This window comes from Synchiropus splendidus, chromosome 10, assembly GCF_027744825.2.
Source record: "Synchiropus splendidus isolate RoL2022-P1 chromosome 10, RoL_Sspl_1.0, whole genome shotgun sequence".
NCBI classification, from domain to species: Eukaryota; Metazoa; Chordata; class Actinopteri; order Syngnathiformes; family Callionymidae; genus Synchiropus; species Synchiropus splendidus.
Window position 1 is genome coordinate 12,003,512 of NC_071343.1, and position 22,765 is coordinate 12,026,276.

At 43.4% G+C, this 22,765-nt stretch overlaps 1 protein-coding gene across 4 annotated transcripts in view; it reads right to left on the reverse strand.

Moving 5' to 3' along the window:
* Positions 1 to 894: 894 nt before the first annotated feature.
* The window catches only part of LOC128765681 (uncharacterized), a 35,176-nt gene continuing 13,305 nt past the window's right edge, over positions 895 to 22,765 (reverse strand). For 3 of the 4 annotated variants that reach the window (XM_053876634.1, XM_053876633.1, XM_053876635.1), the window contains 3 exons: positions 21,299 to 21,336; positions 3,522 to 3,570; positions 895 to 1,519 (listed from right to left, as the gene is read on the reverse strand). In XM_053876634.1, the coding sequence (XP_053732609.1) occupies positions 1,130 to 1,519; positions 3,522 to 3,570; positions 21,299 to 21,336 (477 nt within the window). In that variant the 3' untranslated portion in view covers positions 895 to 1,129. Of the gene's footprint in view, positions 21,337 to 22,765 lie in introns of all 4 variants that reach the window. The other variant, XR_008415918.1, reaches the window with a different exon arrangement.

Below are 22,765 nucleotides of genomic sequence, written 5' to 3' on the forward strand. Positions count from 1 at the left end.
CGATGCGTATATATTTTTAATCCCCCCAACCTTTTCACATTCAGTGGCAACAGATCCATCCTGTATCTTTGCTTATCAACCACACAAAGACATCTTTTTTGCTCACTTTCATGCTGCTCTTTTGTGGAAAACAAATGGGTTCATGGAGGTTGAACTGGTAACAGCAGGACTGCAGGCACTTCTTTTTAAGTTTAGTTTTAGACCCATCAGTTGAGGGTTTGTCGTGCAGGAGCAAGAGATGCAGGCAGAGGTTGAATTTGTTTCTAAATGATTATTATTTTTTGAATAAGTTCATCCTCCTCTTTGAGTCTTGTGTTGCTTCTTTTTACCACCCTCATTGTGCAGCCAACTCAATACTCAGTAAAGCCTTTTCAAGGTCATTCCTTTCAGGCCATTCTTCATTACTGCCTTCAACCTTCATGTAGAGGAGGCAACGTTTGCATCTGTTATTCTGCAAATATGCCATCAATGTAGCAGTGGCCTTGATTCTCTGCCTCGCCTCCACCTTCTGTGATTGTTGGAAATGAATGAGACCGAGCTGGACATCTACATTACATTATCTGCTGTCGTGCTCCTTCCACACCAGCGAGCAGACCGACTCTATGGCTACAGAGCAGTTATCTGTGGAATAATGTGATATTCGGAGGTGAGCGTTAGCAGCAGGAAGAATGCTAGCGCCCCACTAACAAGCAGCAGCAGCAGCTTTGACAGCAGCCTGACAACCTCCGGACTGACAAGGCACAGGCTTTTGTGCTGAGCAGCTTGAATTTTCTTGGCATATCTGGTTCGGGGTTAACTCCTGGGATCGCGCCGGATCCGTTTATACTTCGCAGGATTCTGCCGTTTCAGACCGTTTCAGTGAGGAGAGAAAAAAAAACAGAGGACAAGAGCGGCTTGTTTGTGTGAAATATTTTATTGAAATGTCATGGTGACACGGGTGTAATGGGTCATTTACTTACCTGTTCCGGCACCGGGGCATTTCTTTTCCGGGACAGCAGGTGATTATATTGCTAGCCAGAAACCCAGCAGACAATGTAGCTGTAGAACTTTACCACACAGAAATCTACATTGTATGCCAGGTTCAGGACAAAGCAAAGGCTCTGAAACTACCGATATGTTCGGTAAATACTTACACGTGGAGTTTATGTTTCTGTCGAATCGGTATTGAAAAATGAGCTTTAAAATAGAGAACACAGAGATGACAAGGATGTGCGGAACGGAAATGGCCGTGGTTGTGGAAGAGGAAGGGTTGTGGAAAGAAAAAAAAAACACAAAGCCTTGACAAGGGCCCCTTGTGGAGTTGTGACACAGAGAACATCCTGTCTGTGGGGTCATAGGATGGAGCCCCCCTTTCACGGGAGCCAATGGGGCTGAGGAACTGTTGGCCGAGCCGCCAGAGACCCAGTAGCCAGATGTAGCTGCTGATTGCTACACAGGATCTACACTGCCTACTGAGCAACTGACAGAAGCCACGGCGGATCCGCCCGGTCATGAAGGTGCCAGGGCTTCGTGCGTCTTCCTGCGGAGAGCGAGAGAGGAGAAATAAGTGACAATGAACCAGAAGGAGAGAAAAAAGCACGGCCCGAGGGAGGGGAAGGATATGGGAGATTATCTGCTGACGAACATCTCCAAGCATGGCATTATCAGTGGAAGATTCCTGTCATTCTTTCCCATTAGCCCTGAGGCGCATCAGCCATGTCGGCTCCAACACTTAGCCCGACACATAATGGGAGCACTGACCTAGTCTCAGGCAGACACATGTAGGTGAGGAGAGGGGAGCGTGCCTGATCCTCTTCCTCCATGGTCACATTCCTGCCGCCGCATACCTAAGGCCACATGACCCCGCAGATCAAACAGCCAGCTCATGGTCACTTGACTCCAATTTCATGTTGTTATGGGAAATGTGCCACCGCACGCTTGTTTCTGGTCCACTCGTTCCCTCGCCATCGACGCGGTCAACTGGTTTATCACGCTCGCAATGATGACGACGCCACAGTCTGAATTACAGAGTGAGGGATCGGTCGCTCCACCTGGGTCTGAGGCTTCTCACGGGAGGCTTGAATCGGTTCCACCTGCCAGTGACGCCCCAGGATGGATGGTTACATGAGTGCACTAGTTCACTAGTGATGCAGCTCTGTCACAAGCCTCATTCACACAGCTCCACCTCCCAATCTAAATAACAGAGAGCCTAAAATTAAACTGAAAACATTTGGTTTGAGTCTTCATTTTCGGTCGCCATTGTTGTTTATCCACGTAATAAAAGTGTTATAACTTGGTGGAGGTGAAGCGTTGACAGTGGTGGGAGGAGAAACTCAACATAACCTGAAGACATTATAGTTGAGGATGAAGCAGATCTGAACTTGGTGAACTCTAAACAAGACAGTGACTGCATGTATTTCTTCTGAAATCCCATTTATATGTAGCGGCTGAACAAGCCTTGGCATTTTGATCGACATGAAGCAACAGTTGAAGCTGAGATGACTGCTGACCCAGCCCCTCTCTCTTTAGAATAATGGCTTGTGAGCTCCTATAAACTGAGCTAAATGAGCGTCTGAAATGATCTGGACATTTCATATTGGACTGATCGCTAAGTTGGGCTAAATATAAAGCGATCAGCATTCGAGGAGTCATGAGACAAATAGTAGAAAATGAGTTGAAGTTGAAAAGTGTCAAAAAAGAGCCAGTCATCTGAGTCTGGTTTGTCGAGTGCTGCGTCACCACAGACCGCACAGGAAGTCCCTGTATCCCTCGGCTAATCCTGGAAGCAACGTGCGGCATGTGATCCGAAAGCATCGGTCGATTCACTAACTGATTCCCATGTCAGCCATGAGCAGGCATCTCAGCTTTCTGAGCTCTGATTCATGAACCAAAAGGAGTCCTACAAACTTGGTGCTCCAATAGAGGCTTGAACAGGCAAGCGTGTGATGTTAGTTGCATTCAGCAAGACTCCAGTTATACTGGAGCGTACACGGCGCAGCGTAGTATTGACCCTGCCTCGTGTTTGACTGAACACCGTTTTCAAAGTGAAATCCGTCTGTGACAGATGTTTGGATGGAAGTGAAAGGGTTGGCAGCGATGAAACGTTTGTGACTCGAGCAAACTTGAAATGAAAACAAATGAGTCAGTGCTAACTGACCGCTACTGAGACAGATCTGAGACAAGCCACTGGAAATCCTTGCCGTGGCTGCAGTTGCTACTGAGCGTGGGGTCGGTCCACGGGCGCCACGGGACACAGCCCTGGTGACCTCCTGCCTGGTCTCATTAGTCATCACACTGACCCTCTAACAGCCACAGAAGCAACAGGTTTGGCATTGATCTTGTTGTGATCTGTGCTTTGATCTGGTGAGAAGAAAGTCCTTCTTTCTCTACTTCAGCTCAGATAACCCATGTATCATCTTCTATAAGGCACCAGCTCAGCAACACGGTGAAAAGGCGAATCACCGACTCGAAATTTGTGACCGACAAAACCAGGCTGAAGGAAACGAATAGTAATATTCGCTTTGTGAATGTCCTATTGTTACCTTGGATGAAAGTAGCCGTCGACTCTTGCAGAGGTCTCTCAGCAAAAACCTGAAACAAGAGAAGAAAAGAAGAGAGATTTACAGACACTCTGCACCTGTGGATGACCAACTCAATCGAAAACAGACTCAAATGAGCTCAATTCTGGAGCAAGTCTGACATGACCTGAAAGTCAAGTCGTGATTTTTCACTCCGCTTACAAGTCTAAAGATAAGACGATAAGGTCTTCAGCTCTTATCTCCCTCTTTTTCCATGCTTTAGTGATGCAGCCTCCACCACCAGTCGGGACAGATCTGTGTACATAAACTAATCAGATTCTTTCCATTGGAATCTGAGTCACTGGTGGTGCTTTTTTTGGGGGGCTAACGTTTTAATGCCTTAATGTCTGGTCTTGTCCCTTAAATTGGGCATCCAGTCGACCAGTTCCAATCTACTATTGAGTCCATCCATGTCAGTGTAAACTTGACTTGATATGCCACACTGGCTTGCTAGTACGAGTTGAAAAATGCCAAGAGAATCCCGGTCTCCCGAGGTGCACCCAGGTATTGCTTCAGTAATGAAGCCATCACCTTGATATTTTGTCTATGATGTGGGTTCGTGAACAAGATGAGACACGCTTTTATGACTGCAGTTGAAGAAAGACGACCAACGTTCGCATGGTGTTGATAGTGACGCACCAAACCGCTATGGATAATTACTCACTCATAAGGGATAAAAGCGTGGCGCTAACAAGTTCTGGGCTTGTTGGCAGCGACGCTCTGGGAAGGAGACATGGATTCAGTAGCTGACAGAATCAGCATATTTTACATGGCCTTTTACGTTTGAATGTCTTCATTTGAATCAACTTTTTTTTTTTTTTTTTTTTTTAATGGAGAGTCACTGCATTTGGACATTGGTGAACATCCACTTGTTGTCTGAAGGTTAAATGCGCTTCCAAGACTTGTTCTATCCACAACAATGCAGTGTGGTTTAATGTCCTGAATTTAGTAGGAGAATAACAGTTTTGTTTTTTTAATGGTGAAGGTGGAGCTGCCAGGAATCACGAATGGGGAACTAAGCCTCAAGCTACGAGGAAATGGGGAAACGTCGACTGAAAAAAGTGACACAAGACGACAGCGCAGATGGAACTTAAACAGGGTCGTTTGAAATGGGTGAGGCAGGGTGAGGAGGGGCGAGGCCAGCCGTGCCATTCCTTTCCTGCCCTCACTGGGCAAATCTATTCCTAGAGTGTGGTGTATGGCAGTTGATGTGGGTTTCCTCTTAGCTGCCTGGAAGATGACTGAGCCTGACCACATCCACATTCACGCACACAACGCATAAACACGGAGGGATGCAAAGGGAATCATTACTGTGCATTAATCTAGAAAGTGCCCACCACCACACGTGTACGCTGCTGTTTGTGTCAACACGATTCACATGCTGTTGATATTGGTTCGATGGTCACGCGCATGGGTTCAATGCTGCTTCAGTATGTGTAGGCATGTGTGTGGGTGGGTGTGTAGAATGTGAGATCTGGGTGTGGATGCATTCTCTTTCTCTATAGAAGTGTGTACGTACAGTATGTTCCGTACTGTCAGGGCTTACCTCAATATTCTTCTCCAAACAGTCAATTTTTACATGAAGAAAGTTTAAAAAACAAAGGCAGTTGAATATTATTTATAAGGACTTACTAAAGCTACCGTACAGGGATTTCTTCACTGTGAGAACCCAGGAACTAAGACTGTTCCAGAGTTGGACAGTTTTTCCTTCTGGGCGAGATTTTTGATCCCATCTTCTGGACAGATGGATGACTGCATTTTATAATGATAAATAAAGGGCCACATTCAGTTCTATCATCTCTTCCACTGCCTCACTTCATAAGCTGAAATTGTTGCTCATCATGGGGTGCAAACAAACACAATATTAGTGAGGTACGAGAGACTTGTTTGGCAGTGAGATGAGTGAGGATGTGAGAGCGAAGTGGTGCCAATGAGTACTCATGACAACAAAAAGAGGATGTACGTTACAAAACAAATAGCATGATGCACGAGATGAGCAGCGTTGTGGTTCTTCAGAAACGACAACCTTGTATTGTCTAGACAGACTTGTCTTGGTGTTCAGTTGACTTGGGCCAGCTACGAGTCAACTAATGACGAAACCGTGTTCGCTCTCACTTCTGCTTCCTCCAATGTCTAGGGATAAACAAATGTATTCAACCTTTTGTGCAAACAGGATGAACATGGAAACAAATTTTAGGGTTCAAGATCAGACTCGTTTTCTTTCGGTATCTCAGTAAGGAATGGGATCATTTTGTGGCGGGCTGCCAGGGTGCAGCTCGAATTTCAGCAGTTGCGTTCAACGTGGGAAAGTGTAAATTTAGTCTGGCAGGACAGATAATTCCACATGTATGACCAGATTTCTTTGGGGTAGAACCCTGTGTACTAGTTCATACTGTGATCAAAACTGTCCGCTGATATTTTGGGAAAGCGTGAAAGTACATCTCTGATTTTTGGACGGTGCTAGCTGTGACATTTATCCCCTCCACAAAGAAGGCAATTGGGTTTCAGTGTTGGTTCATTTGTTTGTCAGCAAGGGTTGTGAATGCATTTGCACTTGGGATTGGTCAGAAATGGGCAAATTTAGACAGGATTCGATTAGTTACTGGCATGTGACCGTCGTGACAAAACCTGTCATTGTTCATTCAGCGGCACATTTTGGTCAGAGCTGGTCACAATAATTGTTACAAGCACAGGAACCTAGTGAATCATGGAAGTTGTTAAACAGATTGGACTGTATTCTGTGTTTTTATTAAGACGGCAAATGAAATCCTTGGCAGACGGAATGCACTGTCTCAGTACTTTTCTAGGTTTCATGATGGTTTTGGCATTACTTTTATCACAATTTAGTTGGATTAATTTCTATGGACGAATTTGTCTAGATGAGGTTTCACTCAATTGCCTCTCAAAGCCCAGACAATGCTCACTAGTATTTCACACACTTGTCATCCGTTAAACATCTGGGGCCAGCAGCAAATCAGATAGCACTTTTATGCTCCTCACATTTCCTGCGATCAACTCTGGGAGTCTGATGTGCTGTGATGGGTGCGTGAAAGCATCTACACAGAAGAAGCCAATAGTTCAGATTCTGTGGAGACTGGAGTTACGGACGCTCAGCTTTTTTTTTGCCACCTTTGTTCGCGTTCCAAAGTTGTTCCCTTCCCAGAATATTCTCTTGCTATAGAACAGGCGGTCACTGCCAGACGCGCTGAAGTCACTCTCTCCTATTTCTCTTTTACCCTCCCGCTCGTGCTCGTGTTTGCCTCTCGCTTTCGTTTCTTATTATAAACCTAGCGGATGAACCCGTAAACCGATCCCCAAAGGTTTCTTTTGGTGGTGCTGCTCGGTTCACGCGGCCAGGAGATGCGAGGACTGAATCCAGGCCTGGAATCAAGAGCCAGGGAGTCTCTCCAGAGGGAGCCCCAGACTTAAACAAACCAGTTGTACCTCAGCAACCCCAGCACCAGGACTCTAAATAGGGGTGTCTCCAGGCCCTTCCAGGGGGCTGGACTGATGGGAAAGAGCTGGCAAGTTGACTGAGGAAAGCTAACTCCTTCCTTAAGCTGCTTTATGAAAGCCTGGCAATTGTGCAGAAAGCGAAACAGCAGCAGAACAAGGGAAACTAAGAAATGTACAGGAGAAGGCATCGAAGTGACGTTTGTGTTTCTATTGCTCCTCATATCTTGGGTTATTCACATGCTCATTGAATGGCTCCTTGTTATATCCAACTGCTTCATGTACTTCATTAAAAGGTGAAGTCATAATAAACCAAGGTAAAATATATTTGCATCAAAGGGTGGGTGGATCAGACGGCTGATCGACTGTAATGAATACCTGCAAAACTGTCCTTGCTGGCATGAGCATCTAGATTGAACCTCTTATTCATTTCATCCACAATCTATTTTCAATAACGACAATCATTCCATGTTCAAAAGAGTTTTCCACAGGCTGTGGTGTTACACAGTAACTGAGGTCACAGATCCTCCTCGATGCAGAATAAGCAGCCAGGCTGAGTCATTGTGTTAACTGATTACCTAAGGAAAACAAAAGCAACACCTTAGAACGCCGCTCTACGGGCCTTGCCCATTGATCCTGGTTTTCCATGACGTGCATCCGTCTCTACAGCGTCTTCCTTGTTCTCACACACACACACACTGCTACCTATTGGTATTCACAGAGGGGCCCAGGTAGGGGAAGCTTTGCCCATATATGAGCAAAGGAGGAAGTGAGCCAGGTGTGTTTCGTTAGTACATCATTGAAACAGGCTTGAAGTGAGTTCTTGAGTACACAAAAACACGTCTGGCCGACGCACACAGCCACTCAAACACTAACCGACTTATTCTGTTGTGTGTGCACACAAACCCGGACGGCCCAGTGACGTCTCAGTTCCAGCACTAAGCTTTTAAGTCAACCCGCCTGTGAATGAAAGACTCCGGTGAATGACTTGTTGCTGTATAAACAGAGACGAGTCATGCGAAAAAAGGAAAGTTAGGAAAACAAAAGAAGGAGTCGAGCCATGGTTAAGATTGTCATCACGTCGCTTTAACTCACTTTAGGTTATGTAAGTGTCGTGTTAAAGCGCCGTGTGACGCCAACGTGGCTGCGCGTGTTCATGCTCCATGAGCTGCGGATGACGATGGTTTCCACATTGTGATCGCTCCATGGCAAAATGAGACATGAGAAAAGCGAGCAGTGCAGATGCTAATGAGCTACTTGCGCTCTGCTTAACCACCATCACACATTCTTGGGCTGCTTTCACACATTCCTCACAATCCTGAACTTATCTCATCAGGAAGAGAAGTCCAGTTATTGTTTCTAACAAGTTTAAACGGTCCGTTTCTTCTTTGCGTCAAAACAGTTCTGTCCATTGTGTTTTTCTTTAAACACTACTTATTCCGATTTTACTTCATGAAGGCGGAATGGAGTGACTGCGTGAGAGCAGATATTTAAGTCTTTGGTATCACCTGATGTGAAAAATCATAAAAATCTTGTGGATTTTGATTTGACACAGGAGAAAAAGAGGCGATAAAGCCTTGAATAAAAGTCTTTGGAACCCGGATGATTCAAGACCACGAGGGTGTCCGTCACGTTTCCGGAAGAACTGAAGTCTGAAACATGATCATTAACTGCGACTTTTCACACATGTTCCGTTTGCTCTGGAACTTTTTTTTTTCCCTTGGCTGCGGGATCAGAGCCGGCCTGCTCGGTGGCTCCCTGCCAAGTGGGACAGGACAGGGCAGGGTTCATTCTGTAGGCAGGCTGATAAGACAGAGGGCAGATTCCATGCTAATCTCCCCCATCAAGATTCCTGTGATGCATCTCGCCGACAAATTTCCCTGCTATCACGCCGGAAGTGTCACTTAACACCTTATCGCCCCTTTCGCTATTCTTCGATCAAACAATAAACTATCTCCTGGATCAAACGTACGCACACACACACACACACACCACACACAGGTCCACGCACTTCCTTGTGTCGTAAAATCGACGTTGGACCAGTCGGGGTTCTCGGCTTCATAAAAGGATCGGAGTAGAACGAAGAACTGGGTGTGTGAGCTGGAGCAGGTGGAGATGATTGGACTGTCGCGAAACAATTATTCTGCTCAAGTTTTGACGCATAACCCATTCACATTACAGTTCATTTTCAAACGCACATATGAAGTGAACTCAGATTAGACTACCATCACACAGCTTTTTATTTTTGTAAAGTGCACGATGAAGAGGTATTTTCAAAACAAATGAGGGTACTTCATGGAGGATTCGACAAACACATGCACATGTTGAGTGTTATAAAACTCCTCCTAAATACGTCATGTAACACTTATTTTTTTTAATCACAAACTTCTAGGGAAACTGTTTGATGCAACAGGAATTCATCTTCATGTATCGTATGTCTGAAGTGAGTAAATTCAGCCGAGCGTCCAGGTTTTAATCGAGCCCTGCATGACACATCTGCGATGATTCACACTGTGACATAAACGGTCAGCAGCTGGAACTCCTCGAGGAGAAAGTCGTTCACGATAAAACTTGCTTCCTATCATTACACAAGAAAACGGTTTACGGATCGTGAGTCAACGCAGGAGAATTCCTAACGTGTCGGTAATTGTCTTAGTCATGACAGGAGGACTGTCTGAAGCCCAACAAATGTGCGGAGCTAGACAGGCAAATCTGATCTAAGCTTGTAGTATGAATGGCACCACCTTATTACTCTGCATCGGAAACAAAATACAGATGTGGCTTAAAAGCTGGTAACCATGAGACCGTGGCAAAAGACACACTGAATCGAAGCGTCGAATCGCGGCTCAGCACGCAGCCCTCGTCATCCTCTCCCAGCCAATCGCGTCTGAAGCCTGTCATGCCCATTCATAAAGAAGCCACACCACGACTGTCCGAGGCGTATGATATTGTGCCCCCCCACCCGCCTCCCCGCCCCACCATACACTTCATTCATGCCCTTCTGCTGCGGAAGAATGGGTGGACTGTGCTATCTGTGTCGAATGTGAAGGGGGTAGGCTGCGAGACGGCGTGAATGAAATGGAGAGGAAGTAACTAGAAAATTCACTTGACATGATCCATTTCAGCTCCGAGCTGTGGGACTCGCGTCAGAGCTATGTAACAGCGAGCCCCTTTCAAAAGAATCTGGAACTGTCACTTAACAATCCCGACTTAACCGTGATCATCTGACTTTTATAAAGCAAGTTAAAAAAAAAGAAGCGGACCCTCCTGTGCCGCTCCTCTGTGTGTTCCTCAGCCTATTAAGGATCTGGGAGCAGTTTCCTAACTTGTAACATATGATACCCATCAACAGCAGCCGCTCCACCAACATCCCCCCTCCACCCCCTGTTTCTTTTTTTCACTTACCCGTCTGATTTCCTCCCGGTCGCTTTAGAATAAGGGAACCCCCCATTCTTAGCCTCTGAAAGATTCTTCAGGCGTCCTTGTTTCAAAGTCCATCCAGAAGGAGCCTTTTCAGATCTCCAACTTGTCCACAGATGTTTGGACACAAAAAACTTGCAGCGTCCTTACATGTCTTCTCATCTCCTCTCCCTCTCTCGTCCTCCTGTTGCATTCTTCTGAGTGTAATCAGTAACAGGCTTAAACTACATAGCCCGGCTCACACGCTCACACACATTCTCTCTCTCTCCTCGCTCTCTCTCTCTCTCTCTCACACACACACACACACACACACACACACACACACACACACACACACTCACACACACTCACACACACACACAGATAGTGTGCGTGAGGCTCCCTCTGGGCTAAAGGTGCTTTCCCAGAGCTCTGGAGACACTACAGCTGTTAAACTCCCTACAAGCCCCCACCAAGTCGTGCTGTTCTCCTCTCTGCTATTTTCACTCTCCCTTTTTCTCCCCTCATCCTCCCATCTCCGACTAAGACTGTCAGACATTCTCGTTGAAACACACATGCACTTCTGAACGGCGGTACACTCCACTTCTCTTATACTGCGTCTTTTAAAGAGGGGGCTGAGCTTCGCGGCGAGGGCAGTCTCCTGTTACACAGTTTCATTGAGGTTAAAAAGAGGACACATCCATTGAGGAAAAAAAGAGAAGAGGGAAGACGGAGGAGTAGGAAGGAAAAGCTGAGGGTAGCGTCTGTGTGTATGTGATGGGGGTCTTCAGAAGCAGGAAACGCCCCCTTTAAGAGTAGAAAATGACCTGACTCCTGATAAGGGAATGGAGATAAAAATTACCCCGAGAGATTTCTAACCAACAAGTCACATATGATGCCTAAATGTCTACATACACAAGTTACACACAAATACTCAGGAGAACAACTTTTACGGACTCATGGGGCCAGTAGAGGGTGCTGTGCCATCTACTGCAACATAACAAACATGGCATCCACTTTCTTCATAGACCCACTAGCACACTCCAGAAAGACTGACAACATATGAAGCAGTTACTATTCAAAAGGTCTTTTTTTCCGCCTGTAGCACCATCTACATAAAAAAAGATGCCAGCTGTCTTTTGTTTTTAAACATGATCATTTTTGTCCTGCAGGTGTGTCAGACATTAACAGCACGTTGATGGCGCAGGAACAGAAATGTCAGTGTATTTGAATACGGCAGACATTACCAGTACTACAAACCTGCATGAGCACGCTTGTCAGTTGGTTTGGGAAAAACTTGCTCAAACACTCATTATCTACTGGAGACACTGAGCGACCCTTCCATACAAGAATGACCTGCTTTGTTTCTGCCGCTTAGTAGCAAGAGAATTAGGAGAGAGAGGCTCAGCAAGTCAGGTTTTTCTATGTCCGTAATGTTTCTTTTCGTCCCTGTTTGCACTCTTGAAGATCAACATTGAAACTGAAGGGCTGTTGTGGGTGGAGGTTCGGCTGAATGGGATTTCACAGACTTGATGGACCAAGATGAAGGGTGAAGGACCAGGAAAGGGTTTGCACTGTGGCTCTTCCTTCGAACGAGTCCTTGACCCAGATTGAGAGTAAAGCCTGAACTTATCTAAGGGGATCGAGCTCGTCCAGCAGACGAGTCTGGTATCGTCCCTCCGATGATTCTGAAGTCTCAAGAGAGATCTCATGTGATTCAGTCAGAGCTGGTGCAAGTTGAAAGGGATGTTTGGGACTGGTACTGGTACCTTCTTGACCCATCAGAACACAATAATATATGGGGACATCGAAAACCTTAAATGTAGGGCTGGCTGATTAACCATCTCAATTAATAATCATGGACAATTTGTTCTTAATGATAAGATTATTTTATTGAATTTATTGCTAAGGCTTGCACTGTTTTTTTTTTCAAATGTTTTGAGTTGTGCTTTATGGATGATTACTATAATTTTAAATTTGATTTGCTATGTTGTTTTTCTGATGTCTGTTTAAATAAATTGGAGTTTCTATGGTTTATGTTACATAAGAATCCAGAATTGGCATTTTGAAAACTGAAAAAATTGCGATAAATCAAGCTTGAACTTAGATTTAGAAGCAAGTTTCAAAGTGTGTATTATACTCGGTTTACTTTCCAGTCCGTTCCATTCTCGTCATGCTGTCTTGTCTTGACAGCTGGGCATCATAAGAAGTCATTTTCATTAAAATATCACTTCTGTTTTAGCATCAAACCACCGTCATGTGAGCCACGTGAAGTCACTTGTCTATCCTGACCTGAACACGACCGCCTCATGACTTCACCACCCAGGACTGGACCAGCTTCCCGCGTTACCATTGACATCCTGCTATTTTAGTCGCCTGCTATTCTCTGCCTCTGCGAAAGCACCAACCACACCTTCCAACTGTAGGTCACACCCCACCCTTCCCCACCTCCTTCCTCCTGCTGGTGCGGCAGGGGCGAGTCAGGGTGGGCTGGAGTTTTTTTTTTTTTTGAATGGCAGTCGCAAACTCCATGAATTGCATTGCTGGCCTGTTACTCACTGAGGCCATGTGACTCATCAAAGGCCACGCTGCACCCATGCCCCACTCCTGTTACACACACACACACACACACGCGCGCACATGATGTGAGGTGGAGACCCACTTTTGTCAGGCTCCATTCATGACTTTTAAATATCCGCTTTGAGTCATGGAGCCAGCAACTTTAAATGAAATTTGACCTGGATGAAGAAATGTCTCCAACTACCCAAGTCACTGTTTTCTGATGACTCAACGGCAGCAAGAGTTTAAAAGTTTAAGATGCCAAAGTTGAATTCTCTCATCAAAGCTAAAGCGGCAGCCACTGATGTTATTCTATAATAAAACGCAGTTCGATTATTAACTTTGTTAATAATGCCATTTAAAATAAAAGGGAAAGAAAATATTGGATAATTGCCTAAAAGTTACAGCAAATACATTCAAATATAGATATTAATATTCATTTATTTAACTAGATCTTCATGAAAAGCTATTTAAAAAAAACAAACCAATACATTAAATGTTGTTACTCACTTTCAAACTAAATCACAATAAAGATGTCTTATTGTTTATTTTTTGTTAATAAATGTTGTATTGACTGGTCATTACAGTTTTTTTTACCACAGTAGAGCAGACAAAATACACAGTGACAAGTGTAATTAACTCGAAGGACAAAATAAACATTTGCTCATTAAATAAGAATAAAAATACTGTGGGTCTTACTCAGGGAAAAACAATGTTTGCTTATTAACAGGTGAATAGTCATTATGCCTCCATCATTTCTGACTATGTGATGCTTACAGCAGCTCAAACAGTATTTACATATAGTTAGCTTCCAAACTCAATAAAATTAGAAAAAAGTGACATTTGGTTGTTAGAGAACAATTTTGGTTCAAATACTTTTGACTAGCTTGGAACATCACCAATTTGATTCCTCCATGACTGTGAGACATCATAGCTTGACCAGAACAATGGCTGCAGGAGGTTGTCTGGCTTGGTGAAGAGCTAAAAATGTATAGAAATGAACCTTCAATTTTCAGCCACATGTTAAGTGAAGGATGACATTCTGAAAAGAAGTCAATTAGAAGCCAGACTGCAGCGGCGACATCAACATCCACCGCTGCATAAACCTGCCTCTGTGGTTTGTGTGTGTGTATATGAATCACTGCCTGTCGTGTGTTAGTGAAAGGGTGTCTGTGTGTTTCTCATTGTGCTCACTGAGTGCCACTGAGCCACGGCAGCAATCAAAACTCTGACTGGCGTTGAATCAGAACACGGGCGGCTCGCGGACTCCAGCGCTGCCAAGAGACGGCAGCATTAACCTGCAGGAGTCCTGCACCAGCACACAGTTCCGTCTGCTGTTTCAGCCTGCAGATGTACAATTACTGTCAAACCATGAGCAAAACTCTTGCTGCCTTTCAATGAAGTGACACATGAAGGTTAAGTTTAAAAAAAAATTCACTCCTGTTTATTGGAGAGGCATTTTTTTTAACTCAACCCTTGATTATCCAAGAGAACTTTGATCTCACATTAGATAAAGTTTTTGTTTTACGGAAAAGAAAAAAAAAGTGTTTCACAATAACGGAGCAGTTTGTCATTTTAGTGTGACTCAGGCCATTGTGGCCGCGAAGGCAGCACCACCCGCCCGCCTTGTTCTGGATGGATATCAGGGCGGAGGTGTATTTCAACACACACTCACAGCCTTTCCTTCATGCTGTTGCCCTTCCTACACACACACACACACACACACACACACACAATGGATTTTGCCGTGGAGAGAAAGAATTCCTGAGATTCCTGTGGACTAAAAGGTGTGAACTCAGGCAGTCCAGCGGCTTGGGATTTCTGCTGGGTCGGCTTGAGAAGTACTTTAATGGCTGACCGGAGTAGTCGGTGACACACACACACACACACAGATAAAATAAAGTGGCTTAAGAAATGACAGAGACAGACAGCAGCATCTTTTTCACAACCACTAAATTAAAGGTGAAGTTGGAGATTAATTATATCTGGTTAAATTGGATGAAACTATTCACTTTTCTGTCAAGGAGAATGAAGACAATTTTACAGTCAAAGATGCTGTCTGCACATAAAAACTCAATGTTAGGTGATGTAACTAACAGTATTGACAATCATGAAAAAAAAAAGATCAAACTGTGGACTGAAGAAATGTATTGGTTTAAGTTTGTGAGTGTCATCAGGTGTGATGTCAATGTCTAGACTGGAGCAAACGAAACTCATCAGAGAGTCAACTCCTCCACCTCCACAGCTGCCGATGCAGCATCCTAAGTGAGACTGCCAGGACAACCAGGTAGCATTATTCAACTTGACAGACCCCTACCGGCTTGTTTCAAGAGACTTTCAAGATCCTATGTTATTTGAAGCTCTTCCAGCTCTGACTCAATTAAAGCTCCATCAGGTCAACCTTGCTACATGCATACTTCTTCCCTCCTTTCCCCACAGTATTCACAAATCCCTGTCCTTGACCAACCCTCCTCCACCTTTCTTTAAACTTCCCATCTTCCTGCCTTCCCTGTTGTCCCTACATTTCCCACCTCTACTCCTCTATAGTGTGTATCTCTAAAGCTTCAGTTATATCTACAGTACATCTGACACACATTAGAATAAACTAAGGTGATCACGTCTGGAGCCCCGCAGGGGCCAGCAGATATAGAGCCGGTGTGTTTCCAGGCCAGTGTGACTGCGACAACACTGACGCAACTGTGATTTAATGGTCACGCAGCAGAGGCATGACTCTGTCTTATCTCTGCCGGCGCTCTTGTTCTCCATTCTGTTTGTTTGTTTGTGTGTGTGTTGCCCTGTGATAACCCTGCCCTTTTTGTGACACAAGGGGGAAGCCGCGACTGTCAGGCATCCAGAATCACAAAGAGGAATCCAGATCCGCCAGTTTGGATTTTCATGTTATCCTTAAACAATGTTAGAGAGAAAATGCAAAAACAAAGAGAGGATATGACCGGGATGAAGGAAAAGATTGCCACAATAAGAAGTTAAACATACACAAAATGATGAAATAAATACAATAAAGGACAAATAGCCCACATGTAGGAACAAGAGATAAAGAAATATATAAAAAGGAGAGCATAAATGATCTGAAATTCCTAACCAATGGTCAGGACTACATCACCCAAAGTCAATGAAGGCCGAAAGAAACAAGTGAAATGAAAGAGGAGTTCCCTTAAAATAAAGGCAGACGCATGCGTTCTCTTCACAGCTAAGCTGAGCACTCAGTCCGAAGACTCTAAAGTGGAAACCTATCAAAACCCATAGAGGTGCAAAGAGTTAGACATTCAACAACCACATGTACAGACAGAGAAGTGTAACAATAGTGCTTTTAATTCATTCATATAGTGTCCGTCAAGTACTTACCTCTCATGTATCTAATATACTAATATAATGTAATATAATGTATCTAACATACTTCATTAAAATGAACTTACACGAGAACGATCTCAAGTTGACAAAAAAAAAGCATTAAAAAGGGGGATCTTTGACAAGACCTTGGCTCTTTTTCGATCCCTGATACGAAATTGTAGGAAGACTTTCGCTGTTGTGTACAGTGAAAAAAACCCATCTTCCTCTCCATCCTCCTCTTCCCCTCTGGGGAGTTGGCGGAAAGGCAGCTACGATCTCTCTCGCCTGCTTCAACAACATGGTCTATGTAGAGCCCTTGTCGGCGATGCTGGTTGGCTCCATCCCAGCATATAGGGCCTGCCAACGCGGTGAGGGTTCACACTGCTGCGTGTGTATAGTAAGGAGTGTGTCTGAGGACGACTGTGTCACACATGAGCGCTGGCACTGACTGCTGTCTGAGCCGCAGCAGCGCTAACAGCAGATGTACTCATCCCCATGCTACTATGTACAGAGAGGTGCTTCTTGTGAAACATTCCAGTTTGGCCTCTGCCGATTTAACCGTCCTGCTGCTCCATTATCTGTGCCACCTTCAAACTGTGGTCCACTGGGACACCTTCTAGGCATCCTCATCCCTGGACTAATAGATGTTTGAAATGCTCACAGTCTGAAGCCCACAGAAATGTTACGACATAGTCACACCCCTACTATCGTACGGTTTACTTTCCGCTTCCACTTTCTTGCCCTGCTCGCGGCCCTTCCCCCGAACAGAGGCCAGAGAATGTTCTACAGTACTTCCTCTACCGATAACATCAAATGCAAAAATCGTCTGTAACACGATTGGACTAAAGAGGTCAACTAAACCAAGATCAACGCATTTGTCTACATGAGGAGGTCAGGTCATGTGTAACTAAACAAAAGAAAATCAGATTGCATTTTTAGCTCCGGAGCGAGATGAGACTTCATCAGCCCATATTTTAATAATGCAACGCGACGGTTCATTATCACTCATGATGATGATGCAAGTGCGATCTGATTGCGGTGGATAAGGCGGGCACACAACCCAGGGGTTCTGTTTTCTCAGCTTCCTCAGCGAAGAGTGTGAGAGCGAATGGTTCCAGCAGATGGCGGTCAGACTGAAACAGCCATCTGTGGCATCGCTGAAACAAATGAAGTCTCGACAGTAACTGGTGCTCCAAATTATATTATAACCGCTCGTGAGAACTGCCGTCGCTCATTCAGACTTTTGTAGTCGGCCAACCATGCGGCTGTCAGGTGACGGTAAACGTGGTCGCGATTGAAAGTGTAAATAAACACGTCATTTCCAAAATGTGATTCACAAATTTTAAGCATTTAAAAGAGGAAAATTAAATATAAAAATAAAAATATACAATCCCAGCACCAAAATGTCAAGTAAAATCTAAAAATGTAAAAAAGTAGGTAGTACTCTTCATAAACGCAACTGCTGACAATAGCGATGACAGAGGAGGAAAAAAAAAATCTGGAAATTAGGGTTTAAAGTCAAGATAATTCCAGCCTTGAAGAGTGCACTGCCATCAGTGGGGAAAACTTAACATAACCATGGATCTTAAAGCAAAACAGGGGGTGAAATCATACAATAATTATAATTATATTATAATTAACTATAATTATACAATAATTCATAATAATAAATGTATAAGAATAAAAATTATATGCATTGAACTACCAACATTACATTTGAAATCATCTGATTAAATGAGTTATCTTTGAAATTACATGTGAACAGAGCATCAACCTGACATGTAAGACAAGTCTAAACGCAGTGAATCTGGAAACGCAGCAGAGAGAGCACAGAATCAAATGGTATTTGTGGCTGGGCGATGTATTTTCTGGGGGTTTGACACTGTCTCACAACAGCGGCCCACTCACTCACTCCTCCGACTCAACCCCAGCTGTACCCCAGCGTGGGAGGCAGCCCGGGAACGGAGCCCCGGGTGACACACACTCTCACTCACACACTCAAATACGAGCAGCCAGCGTGGGCAAGCGGCTCCAGTGCTTTGGCTCTCATTCCCCCCTCACCCACGCATAAACAAAAAAATCACACACACACACACACACACACACACACACAGCACCCACACTAGTGCTGGAGCAGCATTCTAATGATGTCATCTGAAGACGGCTGCAGAGGCTGGGGAAACACGTGGGAGTGTGTGTGGGCAGGACGGTGTGTGTGTCTGTGTGTGTGCGTGTGAGTGTTACGTTGATCAATGCCGCCAGATTATTTTGGTTTTTGTGCGACTCAAATGTTGCTTTAAACGTACTATGTATTATGTACCAGCTAGTAAACCTCAACCAAATATCTGAAACAACACTTGCTGTCAGCTAATTTAATATTCACCAATGCTGACATTTACATCAAGCCTTCTTGCACAAACTCCATACCTGGGAGGGTGAAAGGGCTGAAGGATTTTCAAATAAATAGTGCGATTTCAAATAAATGTCAAGATTTTTAGAGAGTGAAAGCTGTGGTTGTGTGCCGAAAGAGCGGGAGAGAGCAAATCATGGATGTAAACAATATATAAAAATGGCGGCCTCCTCCCACAATGCATTTCGAGATCACGTGCCCATTCAAGGTCTATACATAGCTGTCGACTGCTGTGCTTTAGGAGAAAAAATGTCTCAGCTCTATAAATTAAAGTTGACTTCTACTTAATTTAGATAGATTTTAGTTGCAGCATTGGACAGGTGGTTCACAGGCGTAGACAGTGTTCAGAGTGAAAACACAATATGCACACAGCCAAATACCATCCTCCAGAAAAACTGCAATCCTTTATTTTTCTATTATTGTTTGTTTATATGTTCAATTTTTCATCGAACAATAATTAGTTGACAATTTAAGCATCCTTCACATCAAATTGACATTTAAGTGCAATAAATTCTAATGAATTTATTTCTTAGTTATTTTGACACATTAGGTCCAATATACAGTACAGTACTGTACAACTGTACTCTTGCAGTCAAAAATTATTATCTGATGAATAATATTGAGATAACTACTAAGGCAAGTGCTGACGCACAATGAAATAAAATGTTTTTGATGAACAATGTACTGAAGATGTTCTAAGATATAATTATACTGTACAAAGAACACTTAAATACAGGGTTAAAAATAGAATATGTAAATGTTCTCACACTTCATCTTCACGATAAATTGTAAGTAAGTACCCTCCCTGTAATATAAAACTCAACAATATAAATGTCAAGTTTTGCACAGTAATATTGTTTGAACCACTCAACATCTTGTCAGTACATTATAATTATCTTTAACTGTTTATGGCTTTGCGCATAGAGACAGAGGGAGTGGAAGTAAAACGGATGATTCAGCTGTGCGATGACAAAGTGTCTCTCACTCTGTTTTTTTTTTTCAAAATTAAAATGACAAAATAGAAGAAACCCAACATTTGATGGCACATTTAGTTCAAAACCTGCATTCACTTTTGTAACTTCAGTTTAAAAGGACCCATGTACAGACTCTGATATATTTCCATGTTTAATTACAGTGCTGGTTTTGGGCCCTGGAAAAAATATACTAAAATGTGATTCTCTGATAGTAGTGGCGGATAGTTACCAGTGGGTATAAGTTTTATTTTCAAATGAATTCTATTCAACATAGAAGATCCTTCTTGGGGCTTGATGAGTTTAAGTTTTCACCTCTGGAATTTAAACGCATGCTTGTACCAGAGACCCCACGTCTTGGTTTGGTTCTGACTGGAGTTGAGCTGTTCGCCGTCCGTCAGAGGGGAAAGTCATACTTGCACAGTGGAAACCAAAAGCACCAAAACAGAATTAAAAAAATTCAAGGAAACATGCATTCTTAAAGTGATTAAAAAAATGCACTAGAGAAAATTACACACTTTTTAAAATCCAAATGAAATAAAACTGTTTATTCAAGAGCGCCGTTGAAGGTCGCTACTGACGTATCGTTGAGTCACAACTCTTAAATGTTGCTGTAATGCCCTTCTTTTAGAACAAGTTGAACTTTAGAAAATGGTATTTTGCCTGTAATGTATTATTGTTCGGTCGATCTCTCATCCAGATTTTATTTGTAAAATAAGCCACAGAGGCGGCTGAAATGCCAAGAGTTGTAACGCCATTGGTGTGGATTCCGTAACGGTTGATCAAAACTTGTTGTAAATGATTAACAAAGGTGTCATGCACGTCTAGTTCTCTTACCCAGTGGCTCTTACATAAAGAACAGAAGTGCGCAGATAGTGGTGCCCCAGCCTCAGCATCACTCTTCTTCTTTTCATGACCATTATTTATATATTTTCACCTTCATTCTTAAAATTTTAGTGACATTCTCAGTTCCACCCAAATATATTTTGATATCAGTGGGGACCTTTGTTTGAGTGTGCAAAACGTTCTCCCGATATGCATCACAGCGCTCAGAAGCCCGCACCCGGACCCCACCCACTCCTCCTTAAGCCACGCAGAGAGGATCCTTCGTCCGGCAGCATCAGACAGGTGAAGTATTCATACGTTTTATTGTTCAAAACCAATGGTATCAACCAATTGTTCATTGTTTTTTTTTTTAAAGAATTCTAACTTTCTCATTGTAAAATGCATTAAATTCAAAAGCCTTACGCGGGACATGAAACGGGAACCTTAAGTTCTATCGGATTGTGCTCTGAACACGATGCCATGATATAGTCACATGTAATTATACTCTAATGTTTTGACATGCAGAACATACTACTGTCACCATTGAGACATCAAAGTTCCTCATGTCAGTGTCGAACCGACCCAGCAAGTATAACAACAATAATATTTTTTGCTATGGATGCCTATTTATTAAGGCTTGCGCACCAGTCACCCAAAAAGTGCACATGCTTACATAAGGTACTCGGAGAAAGAAGAGAGCTTAAGAAGGATGTGAACTACTCTGTGTTTCAGACACTGTTTAAATGCAAAATTATCAAGTCTTAAATGTGACTCACCAGCACGTTGGGTTGACGTTCCATCTCTCTCTTGTAGACTGTAAATAAAAAAACAGGTGTTAGAAGAGGTGGCAAAGCTGTCACTCACATTCATATCGAATTACCAGCCATTTATCCAAATTATCGCAAGGATTTCCAGCAAAAACGGACAGACTGGTGGAGTCTGTGGCAGGCTGCAATGAGGGGAGGCAGATTATTCAGAAGGGCCAGATTGCTCATTAGAATATCGCACATTTGTGTGTGGGCGAGCGTTTAGCAGTCCTGCTCCTCCTTGCTCTGTTCCAAAATCACTGTGGAACACCAAACGTGATCTGAACCCGCATTCTGTCCAACTAAGCAGTGAAGCCAAGATGGCACTTCTGTCCAAGTTTCGAGTCCCGTAGATGGGAAATGTAATCTGTATTGTCTTCTTGAATGGAACAAGTCAGAGCAGTGAACTGTGTGTTGACATGTGGACCCACACAATATTGATGTTCTCCTGATAACCTTGTTTGCGAAATGTCATTGAAGGTAGAACTCAATTCCAATCACGGCTCATCAGGTGACACATTTTAACTCTTACCATTTACATTGAATTCTAATTTATCTATTTTGCAGATGTTCATGTGTCTGTCTGCTCTGTAAGTGAAATAACTCAAAACTTATGAACCATAAATAAGTAGATAATAAATAATATGGTTTCTTCAAAAACATAAGACAAAATCAGTGGATGAGACTCACAAAATCGGACGTTACAAGCTGCTTAGCAGAGGTCTGCACTTTCTCAGAGATCTTCAATAAGTTATGAACTGTCCAATTGCAAAGTACAAGAACTGAAAGACCTTGTCCCAAATTCTAGTCTAGTACTTTTCTTTGGTCAAACATTTTAGTATTTTCTTTGAAGAACTTAAATATTTGGCAGGTGTAGTAGCAAGTGCTCAAGGCTCAGTGCAAGAGCATTGTTTTAATTCCATCTTGAGGCAACCCAGACATTTGTACTCAAATGCACAGATCACCCCCATATTGTCATATGTGCATTTTAAAATGCACTATTGCCCTACCAGTATTTGCAATAAAAGTTACCAAAAGTTGTCATAGTGCCACCTTTCTGGCACATTTCCTGGATCCATACACTAATTCAGGGGTGGCCAACCAGTCACAGGCTAAGAGCCACATTGTTTTACTTTGTTGCTGAAAAGAGCCACATCCTACAAATATGTAAGGACAATGAATAACAGGTGAAACACATGCCATACGTTTAGTATAGGGAATGACAAAGTTTGGTGAAGAGCCGCATGTGGCTCGGGAGCCACGGGTTGGCCAGACCTGCACTAATTCTTAACGCTACCAAACTGGAATCACCTGTCCTTCGGCCCATTATCAACACTTCCAGGTCACTTTATTGAAATCCTTCATCCGGTGATTGGAATTTTGTCAGACAGAAAAATAAAGACTGGTGGTTACCAAAGCTGATTAACAGACCTGATA